The 26,106-nt window shown below is 41.5% G+C and overlaps 1 protein-coding gene across 1 annotated transcript in view; it reads right to left on the bottom strand.

Moving 5' to 3' along the window:
* Positions 1-16,830: 16,830 nt before the first annotated feature.
* The window catches only part of zmat3 (zinc finger, matrin-type 3), a 100,970-nt gene continuing 91,694 nt past the window's right edge, over positions 16,831-26,106 (bottom strand). The window contains exon 6 of the mRNA XM_063047286.1: positions 16,831-18,906. Within this exon, the coding sequence (XP_062903356.1) occupies positions 18,698-18,906 (209 nt within the window). The 3' untranslated portion in view covers positions 16,831-18,697. The remainder of the gene's footprint in view (positions 18,907-26,106) is intronic.

Here is a 26,106-nt window from a genome sequence, read left to right as displayed (position 1 = left end):
GTTCATCTGCCATCTCCTTATCCCCTATTATTATTTCTCCTGCTTCATTTTCTAGCGGTCCTATATCCACTCACATCTCACTTTTATTTTTTACTTGAAAAAGCTTTTACTATCCACTTTGCTATTATTTGCTAGCTTGCTTTCAGATTTCATCTTTTCCCTTCTAATGATACTTTTAGTTGCTCTCTGTAGGTTTTAAAAAACTTCCCAGTCCTCTAACTTCCCACTAATATTTGTTTCATTCTATGTCCTTCCTTTTGCTTTTACATTAGCTTTGACTTCCCTTGTCAGCCACGGTTGTACTATTTTGTCATTTGAGTATTACTTTATTTTCGGAATACACATGTCCTTCACCTTCCTCATTTTTCCCAAAAATGCACACCATTGCTGCTCTGCTGACAGCCCTGCCAGCAGCTTCTTCCAATTTGGCCAACTCCTCTCTCATACCACTGTAATTTCCCTTACTCCACTGAAATACTGCTACATCAGACTTTACTTTCTCCCTATCAAATTTCAAGTTGAATTCAATCATACTGTGATCACTGGTTCCTAAGGAACACACATAAAATTTGCTGGTCAATGCAACAGGCCAGGCAGCATCTCTAGGAAGAGGTACAGTCGGCGTTTCGGGCCGCGACCCTTCGTCGGGACTAACTGAAAGAAGAGCTAGTAAGAGATTTGAAAGTGGGAGGGGGAGGGGGAGATCCAAAATGACAGGAGAAGACAGGAGGGGGAGGGATGGAGCCAAGAGCTGGACAGTTGATTGGCAAAAGGGATATGAGACGATCATGGGACAGGAGGACTAGGGAGAAAGAAAAAGGGGGCGGGGGGGAAGCCCAGAGGATGGGCAAGGGGTATAGTGAGATAGACAGAGGGAGAAAAAGGAGAGAGAAAGAATGTGTGTATATAAATAAATAACGGATGGGGTACGAGGGGGAGGTGCGGCATTAACGGAAGTTAGAGAAGTCAATGTTCATGCCATCAGGTTGGCGGCTACCCAGCCGGAATATAAGGTGTTGTTCCTCCAACCTGAGTGTGGCTTCATCTTTACAGTAGAGGAGGCTGTGGATAGACATATCAGAATGGGAATGGGATGTGGAATTAAAATGGGAGATCCTGTTTTCTCTGGCGGACAGAGCATAGGTATTCAGCGAAACGATTTCCCAGTCTGCGTCAGGTCTCGCCAATATATAGAAGGCCACATCGTGAGCACCGGACACAGTATATCACCCCAGCCGACTCACAGGTGAAGTGTCGCCTCACCTGGAAGGACTGTCTGGGGCCCTGAATGGTGGTGAGGAAAGAAGTGTAAGGGCATGTGTAGCACTTGTTCCGCTTACAAGGGTAAGTGCCAGGAGGGAGATCAGTAGGGAGGGATGGGGGGGGTGGGTACGAATGGACGAGGAAGTCACATAGGGAGCGATCCCTGCGGAAAGCGGAGGGGGAGGGAAAGATATGCTTAGTGGTGGGATCCCGTTGGAGGTGGCGGAAGTTACGGAGAATTATATGTTGGACCCAAGGCTGGTGGGGTGGTAGGTGAGGACAAGGGGAACCCTATTCCTGGTGGGGTGGCGGGAGGATGGAGTGAGAGCAGATGTGCGTGAAATGCCGGAGATGTGTTTGAGAGCAGAGTTGATGGTGGAGGAAGAGAAGCTCCTTTCTTTAAAAAAGGAGGACATCTCCCTCGTCCTGGAATGAAAAGCCTCATCCTGAGAGCAGATGCGGCGGAGACGGAGGAATTGCGAGAAGGGAATGGCATTTTTGCAAGAGACAAGGTGAGAAGAGGAATAGTCCAGACAGCTGTGAGAGTCAGTAGGGTCTGTTTATCTTAAGCTCTCTAATCCAGTGGTCCCCAACCACTGGGCCGCGGACCCGTACCGGGCCCAAAAGCATGTGCTACCGGGCCGCAAGGAAACAATATGATTTGGTGATATGAAATGATATGAGTCAGCTGCACCTTTCCTCGTTCCCTGTCACGCACTGTTGAACTTGAAATAATCTACCAAATCATACCAAATAACACATAAATCCTAAAATAACACTAACATATAGTAAAAACAAGAATGATATGATAAATACACAGCCTATATAAAGTAGAAATAATGTATGTACAGTGTAGTTTCACTTAACAGAATCGGGAAGATTAAGCCAAAAACGATTTGTAGAAAAAAAATCGGCACGTACACGCATGCACACGTCACACATGCGCACACAGGTGCCCGCGCAAGGCTTCATGGTCATGTTAGTCTTCCATGGGGTAAACACAAGTGTCTCGTATTTGACTGCTACTTTTGTCCCTTATTTGGGAGTGAGAAAGTTGGCAACCCTACTTGAACACCCCTCCCCCCACCCCACCATTGGCCGGTCCGCAAGAATATTGTCAATATTAAACCGGTCCACGGTGCAAAAAAGGTTGGGGACCCCCGGTCTAATCACCTCTGGTTCATTACATAACACCCAATCCAGTATAGGCTGATCCCTTTGTTGGCTCAATGACAAACTGCTCTAAAAAGCCATCCCTTAGGCATTCAACAAACTCTCTTGAGATCCATTACCAACCTGATTTTCCCAATCGATCTGCAAGTTAAAATCTCCCATGACTATCATAACATTGCCTTCTTGACACACCTTTTCTATTTCTTGCTGTAATCTGTGGTCTACCTCCCAGCCACTGTATATGACTGCCATCAGGGTCCTTTTACCTTTGCAGTTTCCTAACTCAACCCACAAGGGTTCAACATCTTCCAATCCTATGTCATATCTTTCTGCTGATTTGATGCCATTCTTTACTAGTAGAGCCAAGCCTCCCCCTCTCCCTACCTTCCTATCCCTCCAATACAATGTGTAACCTTGGACATTTGGCTCCAAACTACAATCATCCTTCAGCCACCATTCAATGATGGCCACAACATCATACCTGGCAATCTGTAATAGCGCAACAAGATCAACCACCTTATTTCTTATACTCCGTGCATTGAGGTCCAACACCTTGAGTACCGTATTTGCTACCCTTTTTGATTTTGCATCCTAATGTACTGATACTCACCTTGTTGGCTGCAACTATATCCCATCACCTGCCTTCACTTCCTGACAGTCTGTCTTTACTTTTTTACCATCCATCCTATCCTGAGTCCATCCGTTCGGTTCCCATCCCCCTGAAAAATTAGTTTAAACCCTCCCCAGCAGCTCTAACAAACCTGCCCGCAAGGATATTGGTCCCCCTCGGGTTCAGGTGCAAACCATCACTTTTGAATAGGTCATACCTCCCCCAGAAGAGATCCCAATGATCCAAGAACCTGAAGCACTGCCCCCTGCACCAACTTCTCAGCCACACGTTTATCTACCAAATCATCTTGTTTCTACCCTCACTGGCTCATGGCACAGACAGCAATCCAGAAATTACTACCCTGGAGGTCCCGCTTCTCAAGCTTTCTACCTAGCTCTCTAAAATCTCTTTTCAGAACCTCTTTGCTTTTCCTTCCTATGTCATTGGTACCAATATGTACCAAGACATCTGGCTGCTCTCCCTCCCGCTCAAAAATGTTGTGGACGCGATCTGAGTCTGTTGACAAGCATAGCAGGCTTGAATGTGGAAGATGAAAAAGTGGACTAATTGAAGCATTTCAAGTGATTAAAAATGTAATAGAATAATTGAGAAATGATTTTCCTTTGGAGAAAGATTCCCATTACATATATAACATATACAGTAAGAGCACCACTACAGTGCTCCACTATAGTACAATGGATTCTGGTTAATTGGGACACATTGAGTTAAGTACAATTTGGTCCAATTAAGCTGCAGCCCCAATTAGCTGAAGTTTCATGGAAACAGTTAAAAAGGTATAAAAAAGTAACAAATTACATATTCAAATAAAATACAGAACCAATTGGAAAACTATCAACACTACTGGTGGTTGTCCATCATATCCAATGATGACAAAGGTGCAGGAGATTTTTTAAAGTGGAAAAGTCATTGCAGTGGGGCTGTAGCATTCTCTCAGCCTTGGAAGTCTGGGTCCAGTGGTACAAGTAGACCTCACAATTGAGGTCATCCTTGGTTGCAGTGGATGACCAAGACCTTGTCACGCATGCCCTTCGGTCTCCATGAAGCATTGCAGAACTGCCTTCCTAGTTGTTGGATCTCACCCACTAGTCTGCTGGAGTTGATTTCACATGCTAGGACACACATGTCCCTATCTCACTGGGGTATGAGACCCACCAGCTACCCTCATCTGGTTTAGCATGCCTGTCGAATTGGTGTATCAGGGAGAGGCCGCTATTGCATGCAAACAACTACTTGGTGCCACAAGTGTGAGCTGAATATCCAGCGGCGATCAAAGGTAACATTCAAGATGATTGTTGATACCTTCAGATTCTTCGTAACCTTTGATGCCCTTATTAATCAAGAAGCTATCAACTTCCATTTTAAATATACCCAATTACCTGACCTCCACAGCACCCTGTAGCAACAAATTCCACAGATTTGCCACCCTCTGGCTAAAGAAATTCTTCCTCATCTCTGTTCTAAAGGTACGTCCTTTTATTCTGAGGCTGTGCCCTCTGGTCCTAGACTCCCAAACTATTGGAAACATCCTCTCCACATCCACTCTAGCTTGGCCTTTCAATACTCAATAGGTTTCAATGAGATCCTCCCCTCATTTTTCTAAACTCTAGCAAATACAGGCCCAGAGCCATCAAACACTTCTCATACATTCTTTCATTCCCAGGATCATTCTTGTGAACCTTCCCCAGGAATATGTTCACAGCCCAACCTCGTGCCTTGGCATTATAGTTTGAGACCTAGAAGGGATCTCACTTGATCCAACCATCTCGGTTTCGCACTATATAGAGGATATCCCTTTGCAGTGGCCTTCTAAAGAGATGGTGGGAGAAGCATTAGACAAAATGGTTACCTCCCTGATGGAGATGGGATGTGCTATTAATCTTGACAAGATCCAAGGCCCTGGCCAGAATGTGTTATTTCTCGGAATACAATGACATTCTGGACAATGGGAAATACTGGAAAAGGCCAAATGAAAAATATTGGGAGCAGTGGACCCACCTCTAAAGAGGAGACCCAGTATTTTGTGGGGCTACTCAGGTCTTGGCGACAGCATATTCCCCACCTAATGATGATACTGAGACCATTATATCAGGTTTATGGGAAAAGAGCTTTTTTGCAGTGGGGCCCCAACCGGCAAACCACCTGTGAGACTACCAAACAGGCTGTTGAACAGGCCTTCCCACTGGTCCGAGACAATATGGGGTACCTTTTGAACCACAGGTCTCTGCCACCTCTCCTATTGCTGAATGGAGTCTGTGGCAGTTAATGGAAGTGTGTCAGGTACTCTTGGAGTTTTGGACTAAAACCCTTCCTGAAGCTGCAACCAGGTACACCCCTTTTGAGAGACAGCTCTTAGCCTCTTACTAACCCCTTTTAGTCCCTCTAGACAGGTTCATAGACAGTGGTCTTGAAACCCCACCTACCCATTAAGCAATGGGTGAAATCCAATAATGTGACCCACAAAGAAGGATAAGCTTAGCACTCCTCTATAGTCAAATGGAAGTAGTACACAGCACATCGGCTGGTGATAGGCCCCGATGGAGTGAACTGCCTCCAAGAGCAGGTTATGCCTTACCCACTGACGCCCATATTACCCCTGATTAGGTTGTGGCCCTCAACCCCTCACCTATACTACTGGGCAAACGATATGGACCATAGGACCATAAGGTACAGGAGCAGAATTAGGCCATTTGGCCTATCAAGCCTGCTCCGCCATTTCATCATGACTGATCTAATTTTCCTCTCAGCCCCAGTCTCCTGCCCTGACCGATCAAGAATCTATCAACCTCTGCCTTAAGTCTATATAAAGACTTGGCCTCCACAGCTGCCTGTGGCAAAGAATTCCACAGATTCACCACTCACTGGCTAGAGATATTCCTCCTCATCTCTCTTCTAAAAGAATGCCCTTCTATTCTGAGGCTGTGTCCTCTGGTCTTTGACTTCCCCACCACAGGAAATATCCTCTCCACATTCACTTTATCAAGGCCTTTCACCATTTGATAGGTTTCAATGAGGTCACGCCTCATTCTTCTGAATTCCAGAGAATACGGACCCAGAGCCATCAAGCACTCACCATATGAAAGGCCATTCAATCCTGCAATAACTTTTGTGAACCTCCTTTGACCCCACTCCAGTTTCAGCACATCCTTTCTAAGATAAGGGGCCCAAAACTGCTTACAATACTCCAAAGGAGGCCTCACCAGTGTTTTACAAAGTCTCAACATTACATCCCTGCTTTTATATTCTAACCCTGGAGAAGAAATAGCATGTGCGGTTCACCAATGGGTCCAGCCACTGCAAAAGGGGAAGTGGTATTAGTTGAGGGGAAGGGATGAATTCAGCCAGCTGGCAGAATATGTGGCTGTAACCAGCTCTTGGGTAGTGGCAAATGGGATGCCCCAATGGCATCTGCAAAATTGCGAGATTGTGCCTCTTGAGAAAATACATGGGATGAAGCCTAGCGGCTGTTGATTATTGTCTACCATGTAGATGTTCACACTTCTCATGACACAGAGAACTCCTCCATTGATAGAGCTGCTCAGATAATGACAGCCACGGTGACCCCAGGGGAGGAAGATTGGAGCTGTCTGGCCATGTGAGTACATTAGAAGAGTGGGCATCTAGGGGCGCAAGGAGCACGGAAATGGCAGAACCCTGAGGGGCGGCATTGATGATGAGGTCAAGAGGTCAAAACGGTAGCAACAAATTGCCTAAGTTGCCAGCATGTGAAGCCAAGGGAATGGCCGACGAGTCCGGAGAGGTACGGTAGTGGGGGGGGGGGGGAATGGGGGTGCCACCCCCACCCTCTTCCAAAAGTAGAACTGGAAGAGGAGTCAGTGAAGGTATGGGTACAACACCCAGTTGGGCCACCGGAGAAGGGGAGATTGTGGCGTTGGAGTGGGCAAAACAAGATGAGTGGCACTTCCAGGAGAACAGGGAATGGATGGTTTGTCTGAATGCCCAAATATTAATGAAAGGGGAGTGATGGTGTACATTGCAGAAATGGCCTCAACATTGCTGCTGCTCCTCGCCTCAACTGCAACAGTAATCTCAACTAATACCTTTCTCAGAATGTCGTACAAGTATGCTTATCATTTGATTTGGGTGTGCTCCCAAATTCCAAAGCACTCAGGCATAGGAGCACTGGTCCCCATCACTCCAAATGACACCGATTACTGGGCATGGAATGAATCTGTCATGGACTTGACAGCTATCGCTGTTGATGGGATTGTAAAAGGAGGTCCATTTAAGGCAGGGGTCCATGGACCCCTTGCTTAATGAGATTGGTCCGTTGCATAAAAAAGGCTGAGAACCCTTGGTTTAAGGGATGGTATGCACCAGCGTATGATTAGAGGAAGACCAAAGTACCAATACTGAATGTTACACTGCGATCTGGAAGTAACTGCCTTTGTCATTATGGTGGGTAAGTTCCAATGGGGAATAGCTTGTGTACTTCTATGCACTTTAATGACACAGAGCAGTGCAGTACTGAGTGGTATATACTGGGTGTGCGGCTCCCGGACCTCCCCTTGGCTCTTCACAAGCTGTCTAGCTGCCGCTACCTGGGCCATGTTGTGCCATATGTGTGGCCCATTGATGGTCTGGCTGATCACCCAATACATCAGACCGATTGGTTCTGAATGATAGCTTCCCTGCCTCCCCAACCCATATGGTACTGCCGGGTTATCAAGCGAGGTCACCCTAATGGCCTAACCCATACAGACTGCACAGGCTCTGGAGAAAATGCGGCAAGCACTAATGTGGCTTTCAGCTGAGCTAGCCATCATGAGTACAGTGACCCTACAGAATAGAATGGCACTGGATTATACTCTAGCAAAGGAAGGCGACACTTACGCCATAATAGGCAGGAGTGTTGTATGTACATCCCTGATGAGTCAGAGACTATCACAGATTTTGCTGACCTTTTCCAACGGTCAATAGATAAGATACATAATGTAGGATATCAGTTCCATAACTATTATACTGTATCCTGGGAGGCAGCTGGTGGCCTTTTGGAGTGTCAGGACGCTGGTGGGCTACCTTAGTTGACTGGATTGTTATTTTGCTTTTATGCTTAATAGTTTTGCGATTTGTTTGTAATATTATGGGGTGTCCGTGGGGTTGTATTAAAGCAGGGGTTCCCAACCTGGGATCCACAGACTCCTCAGTTAATGATAGAGGTCCATGGCATAAAGAAGTTTGGGAACACCTTTATTAAAGCCTGCATTCTGGATGTAATGGGGTTGCAATATTTGAGGGGTGGAATATATTGTAAAGGTTTCATCTTTGTGCTGATTGAATGTCTTCACTGCCACTGTGGGCGAGAACATAACAGAACTACGTTTGTAGTTGTAGAAGCTTTGATGACAATTGTGGGAATACAATACAGCAGCTGTGAGAATGCAATACACTGTAGAAACACACTGACCAGTCAGGAAACTGTCTACCAACACTAGAAGTACAACTGTGAGAACATGAAAGTCAGGTGAACGCATGGGTGAGACTCGTGAAGTGTGATCACAAGTAATGATTGGTTCTGGTTCGGTAGTTTGAGCTGGTGTTAATGTATCGGTCCACTTACTGCAGCATTTCATATCAGTGTTGTGGGTATGAAAGCAGAGTGGTCGTGGGGCTTGAGTAGGTTTTCCGGGGCTTCACCGATGGGCTGGTTGCAAGCAGCACTGCAGATTGAGTGGGAAACGTGCTGCAGCAAGAGAGCACTGCGCACATCTCGATAAATCTTCTAATGTTTGTTATTCTATCCTAATAAATGAAGTGTTGTAGTTCTAAGCAGATCATTTGTACTTGTGTCTTTCTGCCATACCAAGCCTCTTCCGTGAAGCTTTTGGTGTAATTAAACATCTCCCTACTATTGACAGCTTCTACAGGAAACAGTGCCTAAAAGTAGACACAAGATTCCTTAGCTGCTGCAGATCTTGAGCAAACACACAAATGCTGGAGGAACTCAGCAGGTCAGGTAGCATCTATGGAGGGAAATGAACTACAGTGCTGATAAAGGGTCTCAACCCAAAACATCAACTGTTTATTTCCCTCTAGAGATGCTGTCCGACCTGCTGGGTTCCTTGCTTTTGCACAGTCTTTTTTTTCCCAACTGTGTGCTATAATTTTATGTGTAATTTATTGTCTATATGTTGTCTGTACCTACGTGTCTGTTACGTTGCTACAAGTTTTTCATTGTACTATATCTCACCGCACAATAAACTTGACTTAACTAGAAGCTTAAAACTGTCCATGTTTTTAATTATAAGGTGGAAAGTTTTAGGATGCAAGAAGATACAGATTGGTCAAATGAGCAGAAAAGATTGGTATTAATCCTGGGGTGCCATGGTAACTTAGTGTTTAGCACGACACGATTACAGCTTGGGGTGTCAGAGTTCAAAGTTCAATTCCAACGCAGTCGGAAGTTTTAAGAAGTTTATACATTGTTCCTGTGAGTGCTTGGATTGCCTCCGGCAACGCCGGTTTCCTCATACATTCCAAACCTACTGATTGGTAAGTTAATTGGTCATTGTGAATTGTCTTGTGATTAGGCTAGGGTAAAATAGGTGGGTTGCTGGGTGCTGTGGTTCATTGGGCCAGAAGAGCCTCTTCTGCACTGTATCTCTAAATAAAATAAAAAAGTACAGGTGTCCCCCGCTTTTCGAATGTTCCCTTTACGAAACCTCACTGTTACAAAAGACCTACATTAGTACCCTGTTTTCGCTTTCAGAAGGTATTTTCACTGTTACGAAAAAAATCAGCGCGCGATAAAAAATCAGCCCGCGAAAATATCAGCGTGCGATAAAAGGCAGTGCGCGCCCCGAGCAGCCGCTCTCCCCCGGATTCGGAACTGCATTCTAGCTGGCATTGCTTAAACACATTGCATTGAGCAGCCATTAGCAAGATGAGTTCTAAGGTATGGAAAAGCCTGAAAGAGCTCGTAAGGAGGTTACACTTAGCGTAAAACTAGACATAATTAAGCGTTTCGATCGTGGTGAACGAAGTAAGGACTAAGTGAGTTTGGCTTGTGGAAGCTGACGAAGATGATGCTGAAGAGGTTTTGGCATCCCATGACCAAGAACTGCAGATGAATAGCTGATGCAATTGGAAGAGGAAAGGATAACGATTGAAACCAAATGCAGTAGCGAAAGTGAAGCAACTGCGTGAGATTTTCGCTGCAATGATAAAGTACCACTTTAATTTTGAAAGGGTACGTAGGTTTAGGGGATATTTGCAGGAAGGTTTGAGTGCTTACAAAGAACTGTATGATAGAAAAATGCGCGAGGCTCAGCAGTCAAGCAAGCCTTCCACATCAGCCACAGCAGACGACGAACCTTGACCTTCGACATCGAAGCAGGCAGTCATAGGAGAAGATGAGCTGCCTGCCCTGATCGACGATGAGGTGACACCCCTGTGTCCCACCACCCCAACCCCCGGGCCCCGGACAGATACTGTACCAATTCGCAGAGAATGCAGCGATAGCCGGGAGGCACACAGCACATCTTTAAGAAAAAAGCCAAAATAAACATGCTGATTAATTAGGTGCCACCTAGCACATAGTTGTTGGCCCAGATCAGAGGCGATGCAATCATTGGCATGATTTGGTAGGTTATTTTTGGGTCTGCAAAACCTCACAAAATTTTCCCATATAAATAAATGGTAATTGCTTCTTCGCTTTACGACATTTCGGCTTACGAACCGTTTCATAGGAACACTCTACCTTCGGATGGCGGGGGAAACCTGTAAATGAAGTATAGGGTAATGCACGCGGAAGGTGGAACAAGACGTGAATATACAAGTCAGAATGTTGATGTGGAAGAACAAGGAGGCCCAATGCCATCAATAAGTTAGTTAAGAAGGCATACAGGATGCTTTTCTTTATTAGTCAATACATAAACTAAAATCAAGTTTTTAGGTTCAAGTTTATTGTCATTTCAACTGTACACATATATACTGCTAAAACAATGTTCCTCTGGACCAAGGTGCACAACACAGTACATACAAACTCACACACAACAAAAAAGTAACATTACCACAAATAGATCAACAAATAATAAGGTGCATTATGTTGGGGGATTTTAACCATGCCAGTCTGAAAAAAATCACTAAAAATTCCCATCAACAGATCACTTGCAATACCAGAGGAAACAACACGCTGGACCATTGTTACACCACCATCAAGAATACCTACCGTGCTATTCCGCACCCTCACTTCGGGAAGACTGATCACCTGGCTGTACTTCTACTCCCTGAGTATAGGCAGAGACTGAAGACTGCAGCACCAGTAGTGAGGACCAAGAAGGTTTGGACAAGGGAAGCATAGGAGCGCCTACAGGACTGCTTTGAATCGGTGAACTGGACTGTATTCAGAGATTCATCTTTGAACCTGGATGAGTATACTGGAGTTGTTACCGACTTCATTAAAACCTGTGTGGATGAGTGTGTGCCTACAAAAACTTACTGTACATTCCCAAACCAAAAGTCGTGGATGAACCAGTAAGTACGTCATCTGCTGAAGGCTAGATCTGTGGCATTCAAGCCTGCCGATCCAGGTCTGTACCAGAAAACCAGGTATGATTTGCAGAGGGCTAGTTCAAGGGCAAAGAGACAATCTCAAACGAGATTGGAGGCAACATCAGACGTATGACAATTCTGGCAGGGTTTGCAAGACATGATTTCCTACAAAGCGAAAGCCAATAGCATGAATGGTAGTGATGCTTCACTATCAGATGAACTCAACGCCTTCTATGCCCGCTTTGAAAGGGAGAATATAACTACAGATCTCTGTCTCAGAGGCCGATGTTAGGATGTCTTTGAAGCGGGTGAACCCTTGCGAGGCGGAAGGTCCCGATGGACTGCCTGGTAAGGTTCTTAAAGACTTGTGCTAACCAACTGGTGGAAGTGTTCAAGGACATTTTCAACCTCTCATTGCTACAGGTGGAAGTTCCCTCTTGCTTCAAAAGGCAACAATTATAACAGTGCCTAAAAAGAATAATGTGAACTGCTTTAACGACTATTGCCTGGTAGCACTCACATCTACAGTGATGAAATGCTTTGAGAGGTTGGTCATGACTAGACTGAACTCCTGCCTCAGCAAGGACTTGGACACATTGCAGTAGGTCAATAGCAGTTGCAATCTCAAATGCTCTTCACTCGGCCTTTGACCGCCTGGACAATGTGAACACCTATGTCAGGTTGCTATTCATCAACTCTAGCTCAACATTTAACACCATCCTGATTGAGAAGTTACAGAACCAAGGCCTCTGTATCTCCCTCTGCAATTGGATCCTCAACTTCCTAATCAGTGGACCACAATCTGTGCGGATTGGTGATAATATCTCCTCCTTGCTGACAATCAACACTGGTACACCTCAGGGATGTGTGCTTAGCCTACTCTACTCTCTTTATACAAATGACTGTGTGGCTAAGCATACCTCAAATACCATCTATAAATTTGCTGATGATACAACCATTGTTGGTAGAATCTCAGACAGAGACGAGAGGGCATACAGGAGTGAGATATGCCAACTAGTGGAGTGGTGTGGCAGCAACAACCTGGCATTCAACGTCAGTAAGACAAAAGAGCTTATTGTGGACTTCAGGAAGGGCAAGACGAAGGAACACATACCAATCCTCTCAGAAGGATCAGAAGTGGAGAGAGTGAGCAGTTTCAAATTCCTGGATGTCAAGATCTCTGAGGATCTAACCTGGTACCAACATATCGATGCAGTTATAAAGAAGGCAAGACAGTGACTATACCTCATTAGGATTTTGAAGAGATTTGGCATGTCAACAAATGCACTCAAAGACTTCTATAGATGTACTGTGGAGAGCATTCTGACGGGTTGCATCACTGTCTGGTATGGGGGGACTACTACTTAGGTCCAAAAGAAGCTGCAGAGGGGTGTAAATTTAGATGGCTCCATCTTGGGTACTAGTCTACAAAGTACCCAGGACATCTTTACGGAGCAGTGTCTCAGAAAAGCACCGTCCATTATTAAGGACCTCCAACATCCAGGGCATGTCCTTTTCTCACTCTTACCATCAAGTAGGAGGTACAGAAGCCTGAAGGCACACACGCAGTGATTCAGGAACAGCTTCTTCCCCTCTGCCATCTGATCCGTCCTGGGTCCAACATATTGAAGCAATTACAAAGGCAGCATGACAGCAGCATATTTCATTAGGAGTTTGAGGAGAGTTAGTATGTCACCAAGTTTCTACAGATGTACAGTGGAGAGCTTTCTAACTGATTGCATCACCATCTGGTATGGAAGGGCCACTGCACAGGATCAGAAAAAGCTGCAGAAAGCTGCGAACTCAGTCAACTCCAACATGGGCACTAGTCTCTCCATCATCACAAGATCACAAGACAAAGGAACAGAAGTAGGCCATTCGGCCCATCAAGTCTGCTCCGCAGCTCCCCCACGAGCTAAACTATTCACCCATCTAGTTCCAATTTCCGGCATTTTCCCCGTATCCCTTGATACCCTGACTAATTAGATACCTGTCAATCTCCTCCTTAAACACCCTCAATGATCGGGCCTCCACAGCTGTATGTGGCAACGAATTCCACAAGTCCATGACCCTCTGGCTAAAATAATTTCTCCTCATCTCTGTTTTAACTGGATACCCTCTAATTCTAAGACTATGGCCTCTTGTCCTGGACTTACCCACCAAGGGAAACAACCTTTCCACATCTACTCCATCCAACCCTTTCAACATTCGAAACGTTTCTATGAGATCCCCTCTCATTCTTCTGTACTCTAATGAATACAATCCAAGAGCCGACAAATGCTCCTCATATGTTAGCCCCTGCATTCCAGGAATCATCCTTGTAAATCTTCTCTGAACTCTCTCCAACATCAGTACATCCTTTCTAAGATAGGGGGCCCAAAACTGCACACAGTATTCCAAATGAGGTCTCACTAATACCCCATGGAGCCTCATCAACACCTCCTTACTCTTACACACTATTCCTCTTGAAATGAATGCCAACATAGCATTTGCTTTCCTTACCGCCGATCCAACTTGGTGGTTAACCTTTAGGGTATCCTGCACGAGGACCCCCAAGTCCCTTTGCACTTCCGATTTTTGAATTTTCTCCCCATCTAAATAATAATCTTCCCGATTATTTCTTCTTCTGAAATGTACATTTGTCAACGTTGTATCTCATCTGCCATTTCTTTGCCCGCTCTCCTAAACTAAGTCTCTCTGCAACCTTTCCGTTTCTTCAACATTTCCTGCTCCTCCACCTATCTTGGTGTCATCCGCAAACTTAGCCACAAAACCATTTAATCCATAATCCAAATCATCGATATACATCATAAAAAGAAGCAGCCCCAACACCGACCCCTGCGGAACACCGCTAGTAACCGGCAACCAATCAGAATAGGATCCCTTTATTCCCACCCTTTGCTTTCTGCCTATCAGCCAATGCTCCACCCATTTGAATATCTTTCCTATAATTCCATGGGCTCTCATCTTATTAAGCAGCCTCATATGCGGCACCTTATCAAAGGCCTTTTGAAAATTCAAATACACAACATCCACAGCCTCTCCCTTGTCAATCTTATTCGAGATTACCTCAAAAAATTCCAATAGGTTGGTAAGGCAGGATCTTCCCTTCATGAAACCATGTTGGCTTCGGCCTATCTTGTCATGCACCTCGAGGCATTTCATAACCTCGTCCTTGAGGATTGACTCCAATATCTTTCCAACTACCGATGTCAGACTAATAGGTCTGTAATTTTCTTTTTGCTGCCTCCTTCCTTTCTTAAATAGCGGAACTACATTTGCGACCTTCCAGTCCTCCAGAACTATGCCAGAGTCTATTGATTCCTGGAAGTGCATTTCCAATGCTTCCACAATCTCCAAAGCCACCTCCTTCAGAACCCTTGGGTGCACCTCATCCGGACATCATCAAAAGGCAATGCCTCAAAAAGGCAGTATCCACCATTAAGGACTCCTATCAGCCAGGACATGACTTCTTTTCATTGCTCCCATCAAGGTGGTGGTACAGGAGCCTGAAGATACAGACTCAAAATTTTAGGAACAACTTCTTCCCCTCTACCATCAGATTTCTGAATTGTCAATCAACCCATATACACTACCTCACTGGTTTTTTCTTTCTTTGCTCTCCTTTTGCATGACTTGTTTTATTTTTTATTTATATATTCTTAGTGTAATTTGTAGTTTATTTATTATGTATTAACACTGTACTGCTGTCACAAAGCAACAAATTTCGTGACTTATGCCAGTGTATAGATGTTCTATATATGTAGCATTCTGACAGGCTGCATCACGGTCTGGTATAGGAGGGGGTGGGGGGAGGCTACTGCATAGGACCGGTAGAGGGTTGTAAATCTCGTCATCTCCATCTTGGGTACTAGCCTACAAAGTACCCAGGACAAATTCGAGGAACAGTGTCTCAGAAATGCAGCATCCATTATTAAGGACCTCCAACACCCAGGACATGCACTTTTCTCACTCTTACCATCAGGTAGGAGGTACAGAAGCCTAAACGTTGAGGAACAGTTTCTTCACATCTGCCATCCGATTCCTAAATGGACATTGAACCTGTGAACACTACCTCACTTTTTTAAATTTTTTTTTGCACAATTTTTAATCTATTCAATATACATATACTGTAATTGATTTACTTATTTGTTGTTTTTTTTCTTCTTCTATATTATGTATTGCGTTAACAAATTTCACGACATGTGCTGGTGATAATAAACCCGATTCTGATTTTACAACTCAAGTTAAAAAGTAAATAGTTTTACGCTACTGCCGCCGCATATGTGATGAGACCTGGGTGGTGGCAGGGAGTTCATTAGTCTCATGGCCTGGGGGTGGAAGCTATTTCCCATCCCAGCAGTCCTCGTCTGAATGCTACAGTACCTCCTGCTTGATGGTAGGGATCCTTGACAATGGCAAGGCCCCTGTGTACTCAGTGCTCCTGATAAATATCTCAGATTGGTGAAACAAAGACCCACCTGATCCTCTCAGCGGTCCTTGCAATCATTTGTAGGGTCTTGCAGTCATAAATCTTTCAATTCCTGTACCAGACGGTGATGCAACTGGTCAGGATACTCTCAATGATGCTCCTGTAAAAATTGGTTAGAATGGCTGTACTTTCTTGACTAAAGAAGTGTTGTTAAGAGACCAGATGAGATTGTAACGTGAACTCCCAGCAATTTGGTGCTCCTAACTCTCTACGTATGAGCCATGTATGTGCAGTGAGGATTGGTCAGCTACAATTTCTAAAGACTATAATCATTGCTTTAGTCTTGTCCACATTGAGACTCAAATTGTACCCGCACCATTTGCTGGCACTCAGCACATTGAAGCTACAGAAATGGAAGGGAGGCTTTGTTAGAATTGTATGTTTACAAGACCAGTTGCCCCAGAACATGAATAGAGTGTGGAATCAAGGTCTCATTAGGCTAAAAAGAATGCAGAAAAGATTTACTAGGTTGATGCCAGGATTGAAAAACTGCAGCTATAAGAAAATTAGAGAAGCTAAATGGATTTTACTGGACCAGAGGAGACTGAGGACAGACTTAATATGTAAATCTTTAAGGAATATTGGGATGGATATTTTATGGATTTACTTGCTAGAAGGCAAGAAAGCACACTACAATATTTTGAGGAAGGAAAAGACAATGAATCACTTTTGCTTTTTGTTATTATCAAACAGAACCACAAATAGAGCAGTGAACAAAAAAATTAGAATTATTTTATTCCACAAATTTACAGAAAGAACATGCATACAGTTGTGCAAAATAAAAGACAAAGGTACTTTCAGGTTATGCATTCTTGCAAACAAATGATCCTCAGATTAATTAATCCATTATAATTGATCATATTTATACTCTGAAATTAAAAAGTTATATTTTATTCATTTATCATGTCAGCAAAATACTAGTACTGTTAAATTTATGCACATTATATGTGAAAGTTTATAACTATTCCTCTTAAATTGTGAGATGAAATATTAAAAATAGGGGCCTGAAGTGAATCTACATTTGCAATGGAAATGTCATCCAACAGATTGTACCACTGGCTAAAATTATGATACCAAGCAAGTACAATCATGCAGCAGTCATGGTCTGAGCCATAAATTTATAAATGCACTTGTTTAATATCAACATCTATCATGTAAACCTGAAAGGCTCAATCTGAATAGCTTTTATATCATAGATGCAAATAGATGGTCATCTTTCACATCAAATTCAGCACAGAGAAAAATATAACAATGAGAATAATGATAGAAAAATTCAGTACAATTTTACATCCATAAAATATTATAAAAAATAAACTATAGTTTGATAAAGAATATTCATCAAATGCTAGCTTTTAATAGAAAGATCCCTTGACTGTTCTTAAAGGTAGTCAGGTCAGCCAAGTGAAAAGAGATGTGAGTTTACAGACATATAACTACTATGGAATCCGTGAAAGTAATCCTTTTCCACCACTTAAATGGAACATATATATTATACTATGTGCAAATGTACTCAACTCAATGCCTTTCCAGTTGTATAAATTTTTACTATCTTCTATAAAGCAATATACATATTTGTCATTAATAAAAGCTCCAACAAACAAACCCAGGACAAGACACTTATCTAATATCTTGAAAAGGTTTTATCCATCAAATTCAAAAGCTCATTTTGATCAATTTGCAAAACACAACATTTAACGTTTCCACAATTTTGAGCTTTTTAAATTATTCTTCCATGGTTATGTTTTTAAGATTCTGGAAATGTGAGACAACTTTAAAAGGAGAATATCACCATTTAGGAATGTTATTTCAAGTCACAGGAGTAACAACAGCACCAACGTCCATTCATTTTTTCTGTGGTTGACTACTTACACAGTTCATGCCGTCAATGCCAATGGAACTCAATTGTGAGGAAGTTCACTTTGAAATATTCTGTAGGTATGTATGCACAGCATTTTATACAGAAATACAGAAAAGCTTCAACATTTGCTGATTCATTACATCATCAAGCGCATTAACTCCTCCAGGTCACTATCTGAAATAAAGATAGCTTAATAAACTTAAATGGACATTATCCTGTTATGTTATTTTTCAATCTTAGGATTATTCTCCAGAGAGCCTGATGGTGACATTTTCTTTGTAAAGACAGTCAACAATAAAAGGAATGATCAAAGTTGATATTTTAATAAATGTTCATCATCTTCTGGACTGACTTCAGAAGATAACTACATGTTACAAAACAAAAATAAATACATTAAAAGAGACAAAGTTAGAATAACATTAAATTACAAAAAGGAACATTTTGCTGGAAAATTGTACAAAGCAAATATTAAATCACTCAAATACTTCCAAATCATTTGTAAAAGCATCTTATGACCAGTTGCACACTCCCTTTAAGGGGCAAAAGTTAATAATAAAACAATTAATGGATGTGCTCTATACAGAGAAAAAAATTAAATAATATTAAGCAAGCACAAAATACACATTGACATTATACAACAAAATATTGTACAATTAAAATGGCCTCTATAATTTCTTTAAGACTTAATATTTTGTATTGATATTGTGAATGTATCTTGACAATTATAAGCATTCTTCTAAAGTTATAAGATGCATGTATTTTCAAACCTTCATACATATCCAAGATTTTCCATTTCATTGCGATATCGCTGTTCTGACACTTTACACTTATGTAATTTGCTTTCAAGGTGCAACCGAAATTCTGGTTCTTCACTGGCTCCAATATTACACATAGAACAATAGAACTGTCCACTTGGTGTCACACACATTGCTAGGTCACGTGGAATCCGCTGCCGGGAACGTGGATTAAAATAAGGACCTATGTAAAGGTGAAATTTTAAAGGGTATATATAAAGATGATTGCCATTTTATTGGCACTAATGTAATTTTATTTATTTGTAAAATGCATTGAGGAAAAGTACATAAAACTTGAGGACATAATATTCATTTCTCTGACAATGTTTAGTCACAATGTCATTCTGCCTACAACTTTTTAATGTTCTTTTATTTATAAACAGTTTCAAAATAATCCATATTCAACATTATTCAAAACTGAACTTGAAACTTGCTCCTTTTATAGTGATCCCTTCTCTTTTGAAACTATTTCACATTCCTTACAGCCAGCTGCAAATCCTCTTATGGAATGCCACTGACCGACTGCTAACTTTTATTCTCTTACTTTGTTATCCTTCCCCTTATTTTATTTCTATCACATATTTTCAACATTTACTTTATTTTTGGCCAAAGATTTCTAGACACGTACTTGTCTCAATAGCTTAAACAGATTTTAAAATTCCTGCATGTAAATAATTAGAACATAGTACAGCACTGGAACAAAGCCTTTGACACACAATGTTGTGCTGAATTAATTAAATTGGTAATCAAATGCCCAGCTAAACTAATCCCTTCTGCCTACACAATATCCATATCTTTCCATTTTCTGCATGTTCATGTTGTGACGAGAATACATATAAATTAAGATGTTTGCTGGCCTGGGCTTGCACCAGTGGCATCAGCAGTGGTCTGCCACCTGTCCTCAGGGGAGGGAGAGATAAGGAACAATGAAGCAGCATTTGGAGATGTTAATGAAGGAGCCATCAGTCTGGGTATTGTCAAGATCAGCTCCCCCTTTGAACCCTGAACTGTTTGAAGTGATGGACAGGCGATCTGAAGATGTGTAATGAAGGGACGGGAGAGAGAGCTGTCTAGAGCGGCTCCCCCTTTGAACCCTGAACTGTTTGAAGTGATGGACAGGCGATACCCCAGCAGGGGGATAAAAAGGGACAGGTTCGCTAAGGCAGGACACACACGACACTCGAGGTAACGAGACCCTGGAAGCGGTGCGCCTCTCACGAGTCGGTGGGAAGTACTGGGCCACAAACGCACAGGGTGGAAATGTACGATCAGCGGGAACCCGGTGTGTGTCCGCCCTTGCTTGGGTGCCGGGTTCACTGCAGAGGATCGACCGCATCTGGAGGAGGGGTCGCAGTTGGTGACCCCAGGTGACATCACAAAGGACTCGTCCGAAAGCTGCTTGTGAGCAATATCGTAGGTCTGTGAGTGGAAGCCGTTCTGAATGATCAGTCGTTCTTGTTCTCTCTCTCCCTCCCCCCACGTTGTCCATCGCCATGGCAACGATTACTGCGAACTGAACTAAATTGAACTGGACTTTGTGTCACTTTGAAATTGGTCATTTACCCCTAGACAACGATAGAGCTTGATTGATCCTGTTATCTTAATTCTGTGCACATGTGTGTTTATCATTGCTGAACTGTTGCATTTATTATCCTTTCGATTACTGTGTTGCTTGTTTCTTTAATAAAACTTTCTTAGTTCTAGTAATCCAGACTCCAACCCAGTGATCCATTTCTGCTGGTTTGGCAACCCAGTTACGGGGCACGTAACAATGTGCCTATATAAAAGCCTCCTAAAAGACCTTATTATATTTGTCTCCCCCAACACTTCAGGCAAAACATTCCAGGCACGCTCCACTCTCTGGGTAAAAAAAAACCTGCCCTCTGAACTTAAATACAAGTCCTCTGGTATTAGACATTTCAACCATGGGAATAAGATACTGGCGGTCTATGCCTTTCATAATCTCAGGATTTTCTTTATTTCTGTTTTTGAACATTAGCTACTCACCAGTCTTCTGGGACCTTGTCTGTCGCTAGAGAGGAAACAATGATATTGGTCAAGGCCCCATTGATCTCATCTCTTGCCTCTCTCAATAACCTGGGTATATCCCATCAGGTCCTGTGGACTTAATCCAATTTAATGTTCTTTAAGAAACCCAACACTACCTCCTCCTTTATCTTGAAAAGCCCTATCAAATTAGCATACTCCACCCTGATCTTCCCATCCACCACGTCCTTCTCCTTGGAAAAGTACTCATTTAGAACCTCACCTATACTCCCAATCATATTCCCTCCTTTATCGATGAGTGGTTCCCCCCTGCTCTCCAGTTATCCTCTTGCTCTATAAAAGCCTTAGAATTCTCTTTAATCCTACTTGCCAAGACCTTTTCATGGCCTCTCTTGGTGTTCCTAATTTCATTCTTGAGTTATTTTATGGCTTCTTTGTATCTTTTTCTTTCTGTGCGCATGCGCCGGTCATACATGCAGCCTGTTACAGTTGCTCCGTAGTGTCTTACTTATAAACTTTTTAACTTAGTTATTTGTTGTATTTTTTTCTCACGGTAACACGTTGAAGCTGCACCCTCTCTAACACGCTGGTGGAGAGAGTTTTACTTGTTTTTTTAGCGCTGGAAATAGTTACATTCAGGGGACTTCCGGTAGCGCTCATGGAGTGAAGTCGCGTTCTTGACTCGCTCCATTACCTCTGAGTTTTTTCTCTCTATGGTCAGCTATACTTTAATTAACTATTAAGGCATCAATTTTTACAATACTTTGAATTAAACTGAATTCTCTGACAATTGGATGATACTGAGATCGGCTATGTCTAAGAACGGGAAAGACGGCAAGGATGGTAAACCTCCGGTTAAACCGAAAGCTACGGATCTCCCTCCGACTGAATCACCGGTGACTTTGGAAGCTATATCGGAGTTAATTCAGAGGGAAATTTCAACCTCTGTTAGGGAGATGATTCGTACAGAAATTATGGGCTCTGTTAAAGACCTGATTCATATGGAAATCTCAACTAAGTTCCAGAAAATTGCCGATTTAATTGATAAGATGCAAACATGTATTGCGGAACATCAGTCGGCTATATCTGGTCTTCAAAAATCCGCGCAACAAAGTGAGCTTAAGATGGGGAAAGTCGAAGAAACAATTAATGTAATGAAGAAGAAACTTGACTTTTTGACTTTTAAAAACTCTGACTTGGAATCTAGAATGCGACGGCAGAATTTACGAATGATTGGCGTCAGGGAAGCCGTGGAAGCTAACAACCCTATGAAATATTTCTCCCAACTTTTAAAAGATGCATTCCCTACTGTATTTCCTGACCAACCACCGCTACTGGATCGTGTTCACAGAATCCCATCATACTCGTCTAGGTCAGATAGACCTAGGCATGTTATCTTACGTTTTTATTACTTTCAAGACAAGGAGAGACTGTTTCGATTCGCTCGATCTAAAGGTTTCATTGATTTTTCGGATCTTAGGTTCCGATTCGTGGAAGATTTCAGTAAACCAATCTGGGACCAACGGGTCCGTTACAGATCCGTGATGTCGGAATTCTATAAGATGGATTTAAGACCAGCGCTGCTGTACCCTGCACGTCTAAGGATTCGCATGTTAGATGGAGCTCTTCGTTTTTTTGATTCTCCATCGGATGCCCAGAGTTATCTGGATCAACTTTCATCTTCAACATCTTAATTGCCTTTTTTTAATTTTCTCCGTTGATCGGAGGCTGTGAATTGGTTGGTTTTAACTTTTCTGTGCCCTATTTGGGCAGAAAAGTTTACTTTCGATTTCTTAATATGGCTGCTAAACTTTCTTTTTAACTGCGTCATTTCTTTCTTTTCCCAGGGGATTCTGGGTGGTTACTTCCCTTTTGTCATCTTACGTATTTCCTGTGCGGCCTTAAATTTTGTAGTTTTTTTTAAATTTTATTCTGTTTTGCTTTTTATAATCATTTTATGTTAATAATCCTATTTTTTTTGTTGCTGTGTCTATTCATGAGTTTGAGGTTTATTGTGGTTTTTTTTTAATATATACTTTCCGGCTTTTGTTATGTTCTGTGTGTATTTTAATTGAGCTAACTTTTTTTTTACTTATTTTTTTTACTGTTTTACAATTAGCTGATCCTTTTCATATTTATACCTTTTTTTTAGGGAGCGTATACCGGAAGTCATGGGGGTAGTTTTAGCGCTTGCTTCTTTTCTGGCGGGTCTGCTTTAGATTTCGCCTTGGGGTCCTGGGGTGGGGGGCGGTGGGAGGGGCTTCACGTTTTAGTTTGTTTCTCTTTGGGCTATATACATTATTGAAGTATTGGTTACGTCCTTTTCCCCGGTATCTTTTGTATGTTCTGTTTCCTCTCCGGGTCTGTGGGTCGCGCCTATTGTCAATCCTCCTTGTTATGGGTTGACTTTAGGATTTATGGAGTCTATTATTAATTTTGTCTCCTGGAATACTAATGGTCTTAATCATCCTATTAAAAGGAAAAAAGTTTTTAAAGTGTTCCGGAGACTTAAAGCACAAATTTTATTTTTACAAGAGACCCATGTACGGAGGGGGGACAGACTACGTTTTTTCAAATTTTGGAAGGGACAACAATTTCATTCGAACTCCAATGCTAAGATTCGAGGCGTCTCTATTTTTATAGACTCCTCAGTTACTTTTATACAACAGGATATTATCTCTGATCCGAATGGTAGATTTTTATTGGTTAGTGGTTTATTATTTAATAAAAAAGTAGTTTTGGTTAATGTTTATGCTCCTAATATGGATTGTCCGGAATTTTATAAATCATTGTTTGATCAGTTTCCGAATTTGAACGAGTTTTCATTGATTTGGGGCGGAGATCTTAATACCTGTTTATCTCCAGCTTTGGACCGTTCGGCTCCTTTACGGACTTTACCTAATAAATCTGCAAATTTGATTAATTTTTTCCTTTCTGATTCTGGGTCGACGGACATTTGGCGTTTTCTGCATCCTCAGGAAAAAGATTTTTCCTTCTTTTCACATGTTCATCATTCCTATTCAAGAATTGATTATTTTTTCATTGATTCTCGTCTCATTCCTTCAGTGATTAAATGTGATTATGATTCTATAACCATTTCGGATCATGCTCCACTTAAGCTTTCTATTAAAATTATGGCCAATATACCAAACAATAGACAATGGCGTTTTAATTCGCTGTTGCTTCAGGACTCGGACTTTGTTAATTTTATGAATGAACAGATTGAGCTTTTTTTTACAATTAACCATACAGAAGATATTTCGGTTAACACTCTTTGGGACACTTTTAAAGCCTATATTCGGGGTCAGATTATTTCGTATTCCGTTGCTTTGAGGAAGAAACAGAAGCAGGAGGAGATGGTAATTGTGGACAAGATTAAAGAAATTGATAAGAAATATGTTATGGCTCCTTCTGAGGAGCTATACAAACAAAGAACTGAACTTCAAATGGAACACAGTTTACTACTCTCGTCCTCGATTGTAAACCAATTAAAGAAAACAAGAAGTGATTTTTATGTTCACAGTGATAAAATTGGCAAGCTGCTGGCTAATCAATTGAAATCTAATTATGTTAAATCTCAAATCAATCAGATTTATAACCAAAATGATCGATTGATATTGGATCATGTGGGGATTAATCAAACCTTTTGTGATTTTTATTCTTCTTTATACCAATCAGAGTCTCCTCGAGATTCTAAATATATGAATGATTTTTTAGATAAGTTAGACTTCCCTCTGATTTCACAGGATATGTCTTCTTTATTAGATACTTCCATTACAATGGATGAGATTAAGAATGTTATTTTTTCTATGAATCTGGGGAAAGCTCCTGGCCCTGATGGGTTTACCGTTGAATTTTATAAATGTTTTGCTTCTTTATTGATTCCTTGGCTCTATAAGGTTTTTGAGGCTTCTTTGAAACTTGGTAAACTTCCGGAATCTTTTAATAGAGCATCAATTTCTTTAATACTAAAGAAGGATAAAGACCCTGCTCAATGTGCATCTTATAGACCAATATCTTTATTAAATGTTGATTCTAAAGTTTTTTCTAAGTTATTAGCAAATAGACTAGAAAAAGTACTTCCTTCTATTATTTCGGAAGACCAAACGGGTTTTATTAAAGGTCGTTACTCTTTTTATAATATTCGTACATTGTTAAATATCGTTTATACTCCCTCACAAAATGTTCCTGAGTGTGTTATTTCTTTAGATGCCGAGAAAGCTTTTGATAGAGTAGAATGGCCTTATTTATTTAAGGTGCTTGAAATGTTTAATTTTAGCTTGAAATTTATATCCTGGATTAAACTGTTATATTACTCCCCTGTAGCCTCGGTTCGTACTAACTCCTTAAACTCACCTTTTTTTCCTCTCTTTCGTGGTACTCGACAAGGCTGTCCTCTTAGTCCCCTATTATTTGATATTGCATTAGAACCTCTTGCAATTGCTATTCGAGAATCTTTAAATATTACTGGGATAACTCGGGGATTAAAGTCCCATAAATTATCACTCTATGCTGATGATTTACTTTTATATATTTCTAATCCTGAGAGATCCATTCCTGCTGTTTTAGAGTTATTAGCACAATTTGGTCTTTTCTCAGGTTATAAATTAAATCTTAGTAAGAGTGAACTTTTTCCGATTAATAAACATCTTCCCTTATATTATAAATTTCCATTTAAATTGATTAATAATTACTTTTCATATCTTGGGATTAAAATTACTTGTAAACATAAAGATTTATTTAAGACTAACTTTTTACCATTAATAGACCATATTACTCAACTTTCATCTAAATGGTTTCCCTTATATTTAACTTTGATTGGTCGTATTAATGCAGTTAAGATGTTTTTTTTGCCAAAATTTTTATATGTGTTTCAGGCATTACCAATTTTCGTTCCTAAATCTTTTTTTGATAAAGTTGACTCTAAAATTTCTTCATTTATTTGGCAGAACAAGAATCCGAGACTGGGTAAAATACATTTACAGAAAGCTAAGAGAGATGGAGGTTTAGCATTACCTAACTTTAGATTTTATTATTGGGCTATTAATATTCGACATATGAAATTTTGGTTACTTGACCGGGACATACTATTTATTCCTAAATGGGTAGCATTGGAATTACAATCTGTTCAGGGTTATACACTTGGTTCTATTTTAGGTTCCTCTCTTCCTTTTGATTCGAAACGTCTTAAGCAGGTCTCTAACCCGATAGTTAAATATGCTTTGCGCATTTGGTTTCAATTCAGAAAATTTTTTGATCTTAATCAATTCGGGTTAGCGATTCCTATTTTAGGTAACATATTTTTTCCTCCCTCTTTTACGGATCGCGCTTTTCAAACTTGGAAGACTAAGGGTATTTTACGGTTTTTGGATTTATT

The sequence above is a fragment of the Mobula hypostoma genome, chromosome 4, assembly GCF_963921235.1.
Source record: "Mobula hypostoma chromosome 4, sMobHyp1.1, whole genome shotgun sequence".
NCBI classification, from domain to species: domain Eukaryota; kingdom Metazoa; phylum Chordata; class Chondrichthyes; order Myliobatiformes; family Myliobatidae; genus Mobula; species Mobula hypostoma.
This window is presented reverse-complemented; position numbering and strand designations above follow the sequence as displayed.